Raw genomic sequence first — 13755 nt, 5'->3', positions numbered from 1 at the left:
ATGTTTTCAAAGAAAACAGGGTCATTCTCAATAATCACTCCTACTTTAGGATCCTCAGAATTTATATGTCTTTGGCTTTATTTAAGATTGGAGAAAAGTTTACAGCAAATAACTTTCTTTGGGTGCATGATTTAGATCATGTTGATGAAACCATAATCTAATCTCAAACCATGAATATTACTGTATTTCTTGTAATATTTCAAAACTTGGCATCTGCTCAAAAACACAATTCAAATGGATATAAAAACCTGGCATCATTTTATGTTTTAAAACATTTGAATTTTATTCAAAGATATGCCAAAGATAAATAGAATATTTAAATACTCTTGTAATGTAGAGTTAATGGTCCGTGTTCGCTTATTGAGAACAGACAGAGAACTTGCTAGAGTTTTGCAAGTTGGTACAGACGTTCTTCTTGGTCTTGGAAGCCTTGGAGATGCTAACGCCGGAGATGCTAAAGTTCTTACAGGGTGTCTTGGTAGAACAGTTGATGCTAACGATAGGGTTACCCTTGGAGGAAACAGAACCAGTGGCGCCGCTGATGGTAACGTCACTGATGGACAGGGAGCTGGCATCGTTGCCGTTACAGTAGCTTTGTTGGTTCTTGTCACAGTAGTGGGTGGTGATGAGGATAGGGTTATCAACATTGTTGAGCTTCATGTTGGTATACTTGACATCAGAAACGGAACCCTTTCCACCGGGCCAGGTCTTGATACGGATACCGTTCTGACAGTTGTTACAGGTACTCTCAGAGATACGAACCATCTTGACAGTTTCAGACTTGCCGCCCTTACCAAGAGAACCAACGCTGAAACCGTGACCACCGTTACAGATGACGTTGTAGACAGTCAAGTTGGTAACGCCGCCGTTGATAGCAAGACAGTCATCGCCGATGGTCAGCTGAGAGTTTTGGAAGACGATACCTTCAGAAGAGGAGACATCCAAAGCATCAGTGTTCTTGGCAAGCTTGCTGCTGGTGGAAGCAGTCTTGAGGGTAATGTTGTCAAGGACAAGGTTTTTGGAATTGGTAGCACCCATGTGGGCTCTGGGAGCGTTGACAATGTTGAAGTGACTGACCTTGGAGTTTGTAAGGGCGAAACGGATAACGGTAGGAGCAGTGTGGTCAGCAGCATCGTACCTAGAGTGACTGAGTTAGCAACGATGGAATGCGAAATGAAAAAGAAACTTACCAAGCTTGACCGTTACCGTTGATGGTTCCACCACCATACATGTTGACATTATCACCCTTGAGTTGGATGTAGTGGTTTTGACCTTGGAACTTGCTAGCACGGGCAGGCAAGTTGATACCACCAGCAAAGTTGATGTTGACGTTCTTGAGACCGGTAATTTCGATCATGCTCTTAAGGTTGTAGGTAACGCCTTTGGTGAAGGTAACAGTACCACCATTCTTACACTTGTTGAAGGCAGAAATGATGTTGTTGGCATCATCTCCACCACTTCTGGCTACAACACATTCAGTAGCAGCAGCAACATTGTTGATACCGAGAGAGAGCAACAAGAGGGCGGCAACAGAGGAAGTTAAAGAGAGGAATTGAACCATTGTTAAAATAGGCTAATTGAACAATTGAGTTTGATGAAATTTTATTTTCTCGAAAAAAGGCTTGCTTTTATATGGATTGATTTAGCATTGTATCTCAGTTTGCAAATGAAACAGTAAGGCAAGAGCAGATTTGTTGAACGTAAAACAGATAATATGAGAAACAGTTACAATTAATAATGGAAATTTATTGATACATAAGCTTTGTTAGTATGTAATATATCAAGGCATCAATTTTGGTTTATGCAAAAATCCCCGAACAGTTGTCGCGCAGAAATGCCAAGGCAATGTTACATTAATTTTGCGGCATTCATATTCTGACTTATAAGGGAAATTGAAACAGTTACCAAATAATATGATGCACATATTTGGATTTTTATTTGTCTTTTTTGTAATAAAACATTACAGAATATTCTGAGGGACTATGTGTGATGTAGCACAGTAAATCCCGTATGAGACAAATACCGAATATCTGGTATATTGACTCATGTTCAACTAAAGGGGTTGTCCAGTTCTTTCATGCTTCAGAATTGATCTACTTGCAAGTTTGTAAAAAAAAAAAAGTCAGATTTTATTCTACAATTACAGTATCTCAGCCAAATTAGATATTCTAGAACCATTAGGATAGACATGCAATGGACAAGGATTTAAAAACTCGGCCAAAAGTCGTACTATAACAGTGTTTTTGAAATTTTGCAGAAAAAAGTTTTTTTCCCAGCGTGTATTGTGTCATCTTTGACCCTTTTCTGGTTTTAGACTGGGAACACCTCATTAAAAGTATTTAGCAACTTGAAACCAGTTCATTAAAGTAATACAAAACCAGGTTAACTCCCCTTTTTTATTTGTTCACCTTTATTCTGTAAAGCGCAGTAGAAAAACTTGGTATTGAAACGTATATAATGTATTGTATTGAAAGTTTATGGTTTCATTATTCTGAGAGATTTTGATGAGCATGATACAGTACATGTCGATGAGTTCAATTCTAAGAAAATATGCTTAAAGTTGTATCAATCATTTCAGATTTTCATTAATATATCGGACATTATTTTCATGCTTTGCCATACAATGTGTGTATGTTACACTGGGTGGTAATCTTAAGGGTCGTCAAAAGAGCCATTCCTCACCATTGTTGTTAATCTACTCTACCATATTGTTTCAGAATAATCAACTTCGGGTCAATTTTAGATTAACTGTCCGATAGTATGAGGTTTGATATGAATATACAAAATAAAAGGAGCAATAAAAGAAAAAGAACCCATCGGCATTGAGAAATATTGATAGATGAAGAGAGCAATATTTTATATACTGTTGTCAGTAACAATCTATCTCTTTTTCAACCTCTCAAAAAAAAAAAATAAACATCACACGCGAGAAAGTCAATTGCATGTTCTTCTCTGAAGAATGGAATGAAGAAAATGTAGCAAGGCTCTTGAAAAAGATTGATGGCTTTGACTCTTTTGATGTATGCTAGAGACCGACTCTAGAAAATCTTTGACCCGAATTCTCAGCGATCCGTTTTCTTTCAATCGCTGTTGATTAAGCATTCAACGTCAAACTGTGTGAACCAGAAAAAAAAACAGATTCTGAACTTACTAAGTGCTGTATATACTATGCATTCTATTCCATATTCTGGCTTAATATCAAAATATTGATAAATACAGCATCAGAATTGCAAGCAATTGCATTTTTAAATGAAGGTACGTTACCGCTGTTGACACACCAAATGAAAATGTCTATTTTCTCAAAAGAATTACTATGAACAACATTTATAATTTGGTTATAACAAAAGCTGGCTGCATGCATGAAAAATCGGAAGACGCTTTTGTGACGCGGTGTTCAAAGAAAAGTGTCCATTTTATGAGCTCATCAATTACCAGAAAAAGGGAAAAGGATTCAAACAGTCGCTATCGAAAATTATATGTATTGAAAGTTGAATATATAGGTAACGGATTGTTGGTAATTTTTGCAAAAATGCTTGTTATATTTGCTTACTTTTTCTTAGAGAGCATAGTTGAAGTCATAGCAAAACATGTGCTGAAATACCAAACTCACATAAATTCCTTGAAAAGTTAAAGTTACATCACTCTTGAATACGCAAGGAAATCCCCAGATCATGAATACAAACAAAAAAGAACAGATCTATTGATCTATATAGTGCGTTGTTTAAGGGAAAGATTCTTGTGCGATAAAATCTTTGTTTCATCCGCTTGTTTGGCATCGAATAGTCTTGCTTCATGGGATGTAAATGAGAAAACTGATTTATTAATCGAATTAACGAGGGTGGATGGAAACACACAAAGCACAGTAAATTTATAACTGGGCATATATGAGTGTCATACCGAATCAGATATTAAACCTTTTCTTCAGGTATGATCTCTTATATCAGCGCAGCAGAACAGAGCTTTTTACTGACAACAGTATATATAATATTGCTCTCTTCATCTATCAATATTTCTCAATACCTTTTTGATCAAAGAAGCGCCAATGAACATTTGGCCAATATCGCAGTTTGCAGACGAAATGGAATTTGACGCTTTGTATTCCAATGTTACTATTCATCATGTCAATTGGATCAAACATCGGACTCATGTGAATAAGAGAAGTGCTGTTGTTTGCCATATGTCCGAAGTGGCATTGAAATCTTGTTTATCGCCGAAGGAGACGCGTTACTTCATATGTGAGTACGATAGAACAAAAATGGTAAAGAAAGAAGCAACCAACGTGCCAGTATCAGAAGGCTTACCTTCTGGTGAAGCATCTGAATCAAATGAAGTGGCTACTAAAAAAAAAAGGAGAATAACAAAAGAGCCTTCCATTAAGTCTTTTTTTTTATTGTTAAAAAATTACGACAATTACAATATATGGCTGTTTAAAGAGATTCTCATATTGTTGCAACGCCAGTTCACAACCTGAATAACATTAAATGCTCTCACTGAAAAGACTGTCACTAAAATTTTGGGCCTAAAAAAAGTATTTTTGAAGTAAATATAATGTTTATCAATAAAAAAATCTAAGCTTGTCTAGCAGGCCATGCATTAGAACTATTGTCTACTGCACTTATGAAATATAATGATTCTTTGATTAAGCTAAATGCTCTATCAAAATCATCTACTGGTTTTAACTCTCTTTTTGTAGAAGGAAGATTTTATTCAGATGCCGCTGATTACATTCCTAGAAACAGAGGATTAATGAAGCTTTCATGGTTCTTTCCGATAAAATATCTCACCAGTCGGTCAACGCAGCCACGCAGCAACCACAGGCACCAGCGCCTCCTATCAAATCGAAAAATATGCCCTGGCCCCAAGTAGTGGCCAGGAAGCGAACATCACTTATGAATGCTACTTTCGAATATAACATTCACAACAGTCAGCAAGACAAAGTTATTCACTCTAAAGTGTGGAGAGCAGGACGTTCTCCAGATAATGTCCTCCTGGACATGACCGATAGATCTAAATCGCCCGTGCAGCTCATGGCCCTGATTGCGAAACAATTTCCATCACGAATCGCAGTCGCAACCACTAAAGAAGGCAGTCGAAAGATTGCTGAAATCAACTTTGATCCCTCAGATTCTGCCATTGATCACATTCTTAAAGACGGTATTACTTTTGAAAATGATGCAGTTAGGCTTTTACCTTGTCGAGCCTTAGATCCAGCTGTACCTTTAGTTCGACTTCGACTATCGAATCTTCCTTTTCTTAAAGAGGACATTCTTAAGGAACAATTGAAAATGAGTTTGGAACCTTATGGCTCCGTTCTTGATTTAGGGATCCTACGAGAATCCCACACTGGTACCTATATGGGTACGGGCTATGCTATACTAAGCGTCCCAAAAAATGATAACAGATTTTCTCCCCTTTCTCACCATCTTCCTTGGTATCAGTCAGAAGATGAAGGCTTTTATACTGTGTGGAGTGACATGCCTACCTATTGTCGCTACTGTCATGCTGAAGGACATGCTGAAGGACATGCTGTCTCTGATTGTCCAAAGAAACGTTCATCCCGTGCTTGTTGGAACTGTCGCGCTAGTGGCCATATTGCTGCTGAATACGCAAAAAGCAAGAATAAGCCATTTAAAAAGGCCAGAAAAACTCCTACTGCTCCACAAGACAGAGTAGATCAAGTTGAGGTTCAGTCGAGCCAAGCTTCTAGAGGCATAACTATGCCTACCACTTTCTCCCAGCCTCTCACTTCGAATACTATGAAACGTAAACGTTCTATTCGGAACGAATCTGGTGATGACCCAAGGATTCATTCCTCTACTTTGCTAACAACTGAGGAGGACTCTATCTTGGTATCCACTCAAGAAGTCCTGGAAGCTATCTTCACAACAACCGCTGAATCACAAGATGATATTCCAATGGAAATTAATGCTAGAAATACCGACAATCCACATGTTGCTACAGACATAGTTATAGTAGATCAAGCCACCAAAAACATTCCTCAGTCTCAACATCAGGCTGCCATGGATAGCCACCATAATGGCGCCCCATCAGGATATAACTTTCGTCATGACTATTTAGATAATCTGGGATCACCAATACAAGCATGCATCCCCAGTGATCAGCAGCACGGCACCACAGTATTCAACATTGATGGTGCTCTAACTCAATCTAAGCAATAATGAATAATAGATCGAAAGAACTATTATTCAACATTTCTTCATTGAACTGTAACAGTTTGGTGAAGACCCATGATACCCAAAAACAATCCAATTTCATACGTTACTTATGCTCTTTAAACTTCAACATAATGGCCTTTCAAGAAACACACACTAACACAGACCATGTAAACTTCATCAATGTACAATTTCAAGCATCTCAGTCTCTATGGACTCGCCATTGTGGCTTGCTTTCCTTTTCTTCCAACTATCAACTGTCGGATAATCTCATTCCGTCAAACCCACGCATTATTCTTTCCAAAATTAGTCATCCACAGAACTTTTATACTCCTTTCCATGTATTAGTGGTTTATGCTCCAGCTTCTACAGGTAAGGACAGAAGAGAGTTTTTTGATTCTATGTTAGAAGCTCTCACCTCTGTATCTGATATTGACCCAAATCGGATCATTATCCTTGGCGACTTCAATTATTCTTATCATCGTCCTAACTTGTCAACTCAAACATCTCTAAAATGGGTTTCATATCTAGAAGAATCCTTTTATAACGTGATGCATAGTGGAGACAATAGTAATATCCCAACTTTCCGTCGTAATGATGAGATCTACTCTACAATCGATTACATTTTCATTAGTAATCAGATGCGCCCAATGCTTAGAGCTACAGATATACATCGGCTACACTCTTCATGGACTGATCATCAATTACTCTCTCTTTCGTTTAACCTAGGCCAAACTCCCACTGGTTTTGGTCTCTGGCGTGCCAACCCCATTTTGGCTCAACAGAAAGAATACTGCATACAACTAAAACAACGATTCATGGATATCGTACCTTCTTTGCCTACTCCGATGACTGCACAAGAACAATGGGACTACGTCAAATCTGAAATACGGCAATTTACTCAACGCTATGCAATTGACTACACCAACTGGCGCAAGAAGTCAATTAAGGCCTTGCAACGCAAGCGCAATGCTTTCCTCCGCAGTCGGCCACCCACAGCTATATGTTTACATTATCTTCCTGTTATGGACCAACAAATTGAATCTCTTCAACAAGAGTTGGTAGATATTGCAGCATTAAAGGCGGGAATACGTTGGAGAGAACATGGAGAGAAATCCGCCGGTTATCTCAAGCGGATACACCAGGTACGAACTGTAGAACAGAGCATAAACTATTTGCAAGACCCTACATCGGGATTGACTGTTTCCTCTCGTACACAACTCATGGAGGTTAGTCAAGCTTTCTACCAAGAACTTTATTCAGTGGATCTTGTGGATGAGCATGACATTGATTGCTATCTGCAAGATATAGCAGATCTACCACAATTAAATGAAGATGATTGTCGCTATCTCATCTCACCAATTACGATTGAAGAGATAATTGAACAGTCAAAGAAAGTAATTAGGAGGCAAAGTAGTCCTGGTTCGGATGATTTAGGTTATGTCTTCATGCATCTCATTTATCAGTTCTCACCGTTAAAGGATCTTATTCTTAAGGTATACAACATGGCTTTAACTGCTGGTTCTTTTCCATCATCATGGCAAGATTTACGTATAAGATTACTGCCAAAGAAAGGGGACCTCTCTACCCTCAAAAACTGGCGGCCAATCTCCTTGATCAACTGTGATGCAAAGATCTACACGCGCATTATAAACCAACGGATGAGATCCGTTATGGACACAATTATCAATCGTTATCAAACTGGCTTTCTTGGTGATCGCTTTATAGCTGAAAATGGCATAATTCTCAACATACTCATGGAACAAGCTCATGTTCAAAGACGGCCTGAGATTGGTCTCTTATTAGATCAAGAAAAGGCCTATGATCGTGTCCACCCTATGTACTTGCGTCAAGTAATGTTGGCCTTTGGTTTTCCTCCATCTTTGGTTCATTCTCTTGAGAATCTTTTCTTTGGAAATGCGGTGAGGATCAATATTAACGGACATTTTACCAACAAAGTTGATCAGCGTCGGGGTCTTCGACAAGGCGATCCATTATCGCCTCTTCTTTTCAACATTGCGCTGGAGCCGTTTCTTCGACACATCCTTCAAGACTCTTCCTTTCAAGGTTTCCAATTTCAATCTGTGAGCAACTCAGCTACAGCAACATCCAACATCGTACCTTCCCCCTTAAAGGTACTTGCATATGCAGATGATGTATGTGTCCTGTTGCAATCCACGGATGATTATTGTCGTCTACGCCACCATTTAGACCGTTATGGGTCTGTATCCAATGCTAAGGTTAATATTCACAAGACTGAAGCATTTTCTTTGGATGGACGCTCCTACCCAGAGTGGATTGCTTTTCTAGCAATACAAGGTATTTCCAATTGGCACGATCATTCGGCACCTAGTCCTCTTCGATACCTTGGATTTCCCATGGTTCAGTCTTTTCATCAACGCCGTTATCTAGAACAACAGTTGTTACAGACAGTGAAATCTCAATGTATTATCTACTCTCAACGTAGACTTTCTATCAAAGGACGTGTTACCATCATGAATGCATTAATACTTTCTAAATTGTGGTATGTTCTGCGGATGGTTCATTTACCAACTACCTTCTTTCGACGGCTCAATTCTGTGATTTATCAGTTTGTCTGGCATAACTGCAAACCTAAGATCAAATACACGCAGTTGTGTTTAGATCCAAAGTTAGGTGGGTTAGGTCTTTTGGATCCACAATTTCAACGACACAACCTACAGTTACGCTGGATTCGTCAAGTCCTGGAAGACAACCACCCTCAGTCTTGTAGTCAACCTATATTGCTAGATCATATACGTCGTTTCCATTCAGGAAATACTGGAACAAGACTGGCTCTCTTTTTTCCTCTTTTGCGATTACGTCCTGCTGCTCACGCTAATAACTTTATGCAAAACATATATGAGGCGTTTGATTCTTTTGGATATGCGGATACACAACAAGCAAAGTGTACTCCTGCCACACTTCTCCGCTTGCCCCTGTCCGCTATATTCGCTATGATTCCTACTGATTATTGGATCACTCGAGCACGACACAAAAAACTCAAGGTGTCTCAATTTTTTACGTATGATCACCATTTTGGATGTATACGACCTTTATTGTCGTCTGGCCAGCCTTCCTCCCCTCGTCTGGTTTCCAAGTTAAGCCGAGATATCCATAATCGTATCATCAAGCTCAATCAGCTTATCTGGCCTCATATATTGAATCAAAATGAGCCATTGGGGGAAGTAGATGATTCAACGTTCATCGATGCCTTTTGTTCGCAGCCCCAATGGATCAGTTACAAACCTAAACCATTTCGGCTGTCTCTAATACAGCGATCTCTACCATCATCGGCAATATCACCAATACCAACTTCAAAGTGGTCACTTTTTTGGAAAATGCCTGTTTCGCCTGAAAGCCGGTCTTTATGGTATCATCTATTCCATCGTAAACTCTTTAGTCAGTCACTTCTCTCAAAATTCGATGACGGTTTGACCTCTTCACAATGCAAATTTTGCTCTGCTAATAATGAAGATCTACAACACCTCTTCGTGCGCTGTCCCAGGAAATGGAGAGTATGGATAGATGCCTTCAACTTCTTTAATCCACACCTCACTTTCACTCATGATGTATGCTCAATCCTCTGGTCTTTTCAGCGGTTTCCTTTTGTAGACAATACTGATCTCTGGACTCTCAGCTGCTGCGTGCTCTCTGTTATCTGGCGTGCCCATTGGAGATTTACTATTGACGGCTTTCCTTTTATTGATAAGCAGTTGGTCACTCGTGCTATGTCGCAGTTTGCCACCCTCAAAAGGGGCAGGCTCGACCTTGACTAGCATGTTCAATCGCTTACATTCTGTTTCTTCTGGTTCACACCGTTCTCAGACGTGTGACTCCTATTATATTATATTTTATAAATAAAAATAAACTATCTATTTACAAAAAAAAAAATTTCTTCGCCTCTTACAGACTTTTCGCCTCTTACAGACTTTTCGCCTCTTACGGACTTTTCTTCGCCTCTTACAGACTTTTCGCCTCTTACGGACTTTTCGCCTCTTACGGACTTTTCTTCGCCTCTTACAGACTTTTCGCCTCTTACGGACTTTTCTTCGCCTCTTACAGACTTTTCGCCTCTTACAGACTTTTCTTCGCCTCTTACAGACTTTTCGCCTCTTACAGACTTTTCGCCTCTTACGGACTTTTCTTCGCCTCTTACGGACTTTTCGCCTCTTACAGATTTTTTCTTCATTAGACATAGTTAAAAAGCGTCTTTAATTGTTCTCATATGGACATACAAAAGGAATTCATTATGCAGTGATTTCAGGGAAACCAGTACTTGGGCGCAGCCAAGCTAATGAAGTTGTAGGTTGGACTGATTGACCAAGTTGTCGAGAAACTTCGTTGGATTCAATGGAAATGGCTGTTTGCAAGGCCAAGTCCTATTTCAGCGGAAAAAAAATATTTAATAGACAGCTCAGTATGGCACAAATAGCTTTCGGGAAAAACCTTCAGATATATCATGTTGGCAAAAATCGCGGGGAATAAGCCAAACTGATGCAATGACAGGCACAAATCAAGACTGCAAAGTTGGCACATTCTATATACACCATTGTATTTCAAATCGATGAAGTATGTTTTGAATTTGGATCCTGCCAAAAAAAAAAAACAAATTCAAGTGCATTGTTGCTTTTATCTCCCTCTTTCACACACACACACACACACACACACTTTTTATATCACATACCTTCCACCAAGATCCCGTAAACAGCTGGATGATTTACGCCCATATAGACGAGATGATGCAAAATCAGCTTCATCTGTTTTGCAAGCTTGACAAAATCAGTCATGTAGCTTGGATTCCGTTTGTATATGACTTTCAATTCCATGACACCAACTGCAGTCACTGATTGCCTTGATTTGGTATACACAACCCAGTCTGGTTTGTACAATGAAGAATGGTTTTCATCGTTGTCATTTTGGTCACCAGCGTGTTCTTCATCGTCGTCAGCATCCGAGCTTTCACTACCATCATTATTATCATCTTGCCGTTTTCGTTTAATTCCAAGCAAGGAACCATTAGCCCTGAAAAGAGGATGAATCGCATAAATCGTTTCTCTCGCTTTATTTTATGCAATTTCCCCTACCAATCGTGCCTAAATCTGCGTTCTGAACCAAAGACCGTTTCCAAAATGGCATCCAAATACTTGTGTGCAAATGTATCTTCAAGCATGCGTCTCTTATTTTCCCGCGCGATTAAACGGCCAGCCCTACAGGTTCAAATAAAAAAATGAACGATCATGTTTCAACTGCTTCGAAAATCTTACAACGTATGAATGATGTCTGCTGCAAGAAGTTCATTAGGATCTGAAGATGCAACTGCTTCGGCCAAAAATGAAGTGGTAGTTACTTTCACTGTGCCACGATGGATCATGTAGCTTTATAAAAAAAGCAAGAGTTTCACAAGTTAATAAAGAGACCATTCAAATCATATGTATAGTTACCGTGGCAAGTTTGCTGCACCAGCGTGTCAAGAAATCCATATCTCTCGCGGGCATTTTCATAATATCTATACTTTGTACGATATGATCGTGTTGATCCAATCCAAAGCCAGGAATGCTATCTTCATGTTCTTGCGCAAAGACAAATATATGATCAAGAACCCTTGATATATGACAAAAAAGATCAGTTATTTTCTTTTTTCTTTTCTTTTTTTTTGTATTTACAACAGTTCCACATCGCTTAAATTTTCAGTCCGTTCATTTTTTTGGATGATCTGCTTTCGTAGCATGAACAAGGTGTCCGACACATTCAATTGTTCAAGATGCCACTAGATAATGTTTGCAAATTCGTGTGATTATGGATTATGAGCTACATTTGCACATGTCTTTTTACCTTATCGCTTTCAGGTATGAATCCATTATCCTGCACATCATGGACTTTGTATTTTCGTTTTCGGAGGTCAGGCCTACATGCCTGAATAAAAAAAATTAAGTAAATTACTGCTGCATGCATTTCTCTTTACCTTGTCCGTTGTAACATGACCATCGATATGCTGACGTAGGTTTACGATATCACTAAAAATATCTTTGCAAAAGCAGCACCCATAGCACATTTCAGCCTTTGAGGACATTGTTTTTACGAAGTGGATATTTGTGGTCTTTTTGCGTCGCTCCCCGTTAACGCGTGCTTCAACAGTGTGGGAGTGTTTAAGATGATAGCGCAAATTCCTCCCTCTAGTGTTGACTTCTTTGCAATAAGGACATTGATATTGGATATATAATTGTTTGATATTGTTTTGGGTCATATTTGATAAAGGCAAAGAAAATAACCAGTTGCTGAGCAATAAAACAGTTCTCCTTTTTTTTAAGAAAACAATCGATATGATTGGCTGAAACCAAACCTGGTTCTGTAAGAGGCGAAGAAAAGTGAAGTGTTTTAAGTATTTAAAATAGACAAAGAAGAATTAACGAGACCGAACAATAGTTCTAAAGTCGAATACTTTTATTAAAGAAAGATTTCAAGGCTATTTATATTAGTTGAGCAAGACCTGAGATTAAATGACAAGAGATAGTTACGACCGATATGATTTGACATATATAAGAAAAATTTATAAACCGATGTTAATAATCAACTGTTGAGATGAAAGTGAAACTTGGCTGTTCAGGGTAGTTGGCAATTATCAGGATCTATTCTTATTCAAACTCATTTGTAAAGATTTAGCTTAGAATGATAAGACTGTATCTTATTGACATGTCAAAACATGACACCAATCGTACCATTCCTCAATCTTTGCAGGGCTATTTCTTTCGATAGAATGAAAGTCAGCTTTCTTCAACGAAAGGTTGCATTCATTCCTCATGAAATTATAAACCGTGCTGCGTGAGACTTTAAGATCACGAAATCGCTTCAATAAATGCTCGGTCACCTCAACAACAGAAGCAGAAGGATTAGCATCAATGAAATTGATAACAATCTTTTTATGTTCTTCGGTTAGAATACACTTGCGACCTACTCTGCTACAGCAGTCAAAAATACTATCAGGGCTCATGTTGTATTGCTTAACCCACCTTTGAGCAGCCCGAATATGAATGCCCAACTGCTTCGCTGCAGCTGATGCGCTCATGCACTTTTCAATCTTCAGGTCGAAAAATCTAACCTTATCTTGGTCGGTATAACGCACATATTCACGTTTCATGTTGGCCTCCTTCATTCGAACGTCTTCATCATTTGGCTTTTCTATCAGCATTGGACAAAAACCCGAAGACTCACCAGAACCTGTATTTTTCAAGTACTCAGTATGAGTCGCAATTGTTTTAACAATAAACTCATTCTGATCAACAATGTATTCCATGGGCTCAGGACCGCCATTCTCATCAACGATATTTCCATGCCCATCTTCAAATAAAAATACTGTGCTCATCTTAAATGTAAAGTTTTGGAAAAACAAAAACAAAAAAATTAGACTGATGAACCAAGGTCTGCTTTTATTTTTTTCTGAGTGCCAAGAAATCATCGTGACACGACATCACTTCAAAAGCATACAGCAATAACATGGTTTCCAAAAATACGACTTCCATTTCTGAAAATGCGAAGTTGATTTTGATTGGTCAACGACATTGAT

At 38.8% G+C, this 13755-nt stretch overlaps 5 protein-coding genes across 5 annotated transcripts; 2 read left to right on the top strand and 3 right to left on the bottom strand.

The window, feature by feature from the left end:
* Positions 1-357: 357 nt before the first annotated feature.
* RO3G_15419 (uncharacterized protein) lies at positions 358-1561 on the bottom strand (the record flags this gene model as incomplete). Its single annotated transcript, XM_067670003.1, has 2 exons — positions 358-1138; positions 1191-1561. 2 exons carry the CDS (start codon positions 1559-1561, stop codon positions 358-360), a joined length of 1152 nt encoding a protein of 383 aa, XP_067526104.1.
* Positions 1562-4757: 3196 nt separating this feature from the next.
* Positions 4758-6179, top strand: RO3G_15418 (uncharacterized protein; the record flags this gene model as incomplete). The annotated part of the gene is made up of 1 exon (XM_067670002.1): positions 4758-6179. One exon carries the CDS (start codon positions 4758-4760, stop codon positions 6177-6179), a length of 1422 nt encoding a protein of 473 aa, XP_067526103.1.
* Positions 6180-6574: 395 nt separating this feature from the next.
* Positions 6575-8942, top strand: RO3G_15417 (uncharacterized protein; the record flags this gene model as incomplete). Its single annotated transcript, XM_067670001.1, has 2 exons — positions 6575-8697; positions 8876-8942. 2 exons carry the CDS (start codon positions 6575-6577, stop codon positions 8940-8942), a joined length of 2190 nt encoding a protein of 729 aa, XP_067526102.1.
* A 1073-nt stretch (positions 8943-10015) lies between these two features.
* RO3G_15416 (uncharacterized protein) lies at positions 10016-12264 on the bottom strand (the record flags this gene model as incomplete). Its single annotated transcript, XM_067670000.1, has 11 exons — positions 10016-10030; positions 10102-10377; positions 10508-10573; positions 10740-10783; positions 10879-11216; positions 11279-11401; positions 11459-11569; positions 11655-11795; positions 11858-11961; positions 12027-12107; positions 12157-12264. The coding sequence occupies 11 exons, from the start codon at positions 12262-12264 to the stop codon at positions 10016-10018; spliced, it is 1407 nt and encodes a 468-aa protein (XP_067526101.1).
* A 612-nt stretch (positions 12265-12876) lies between these two features.
* On the bottom strand, positions 12877-13554 carry RO3G_15415 (uncharacterized protein; the record flags this gene model as incomplete). The annotated part of the gene is made up of 1 exon (XM_067669999.1): positions 12877-13554. The coding sequence occupies one exon, from the start codon at positions 13552-13554 to the stop codon at positions 12877-12879; it is 678 nt and encodes a 225-aa protein (XP_067526100.1).
* Positions 13555-13755: the final 201 nt, after the last annotated feature.

The sequence above is a fragment of the Rhizopus delemar genome, genomic scaffold (assembly GCF_000149305.1).
Source record: "Rhizopus delemar RA 99-880 supercont3.16 genomic scaffold, whole genome shotgun sequence".
In the NCBI taxonomy this organism is placed as follows: Eukaryota; Fungi; Mucoromycota; class Mucoromycetes; order Mucorales; family Rhizopodaceae; genus Rhizopus; species Rhizopus delemar.
The sequence above is the reverse complement of the archived record's forward strand: the minus strand, read 5'-3'. Positions and strand labels throughout refer to the sequence as shown.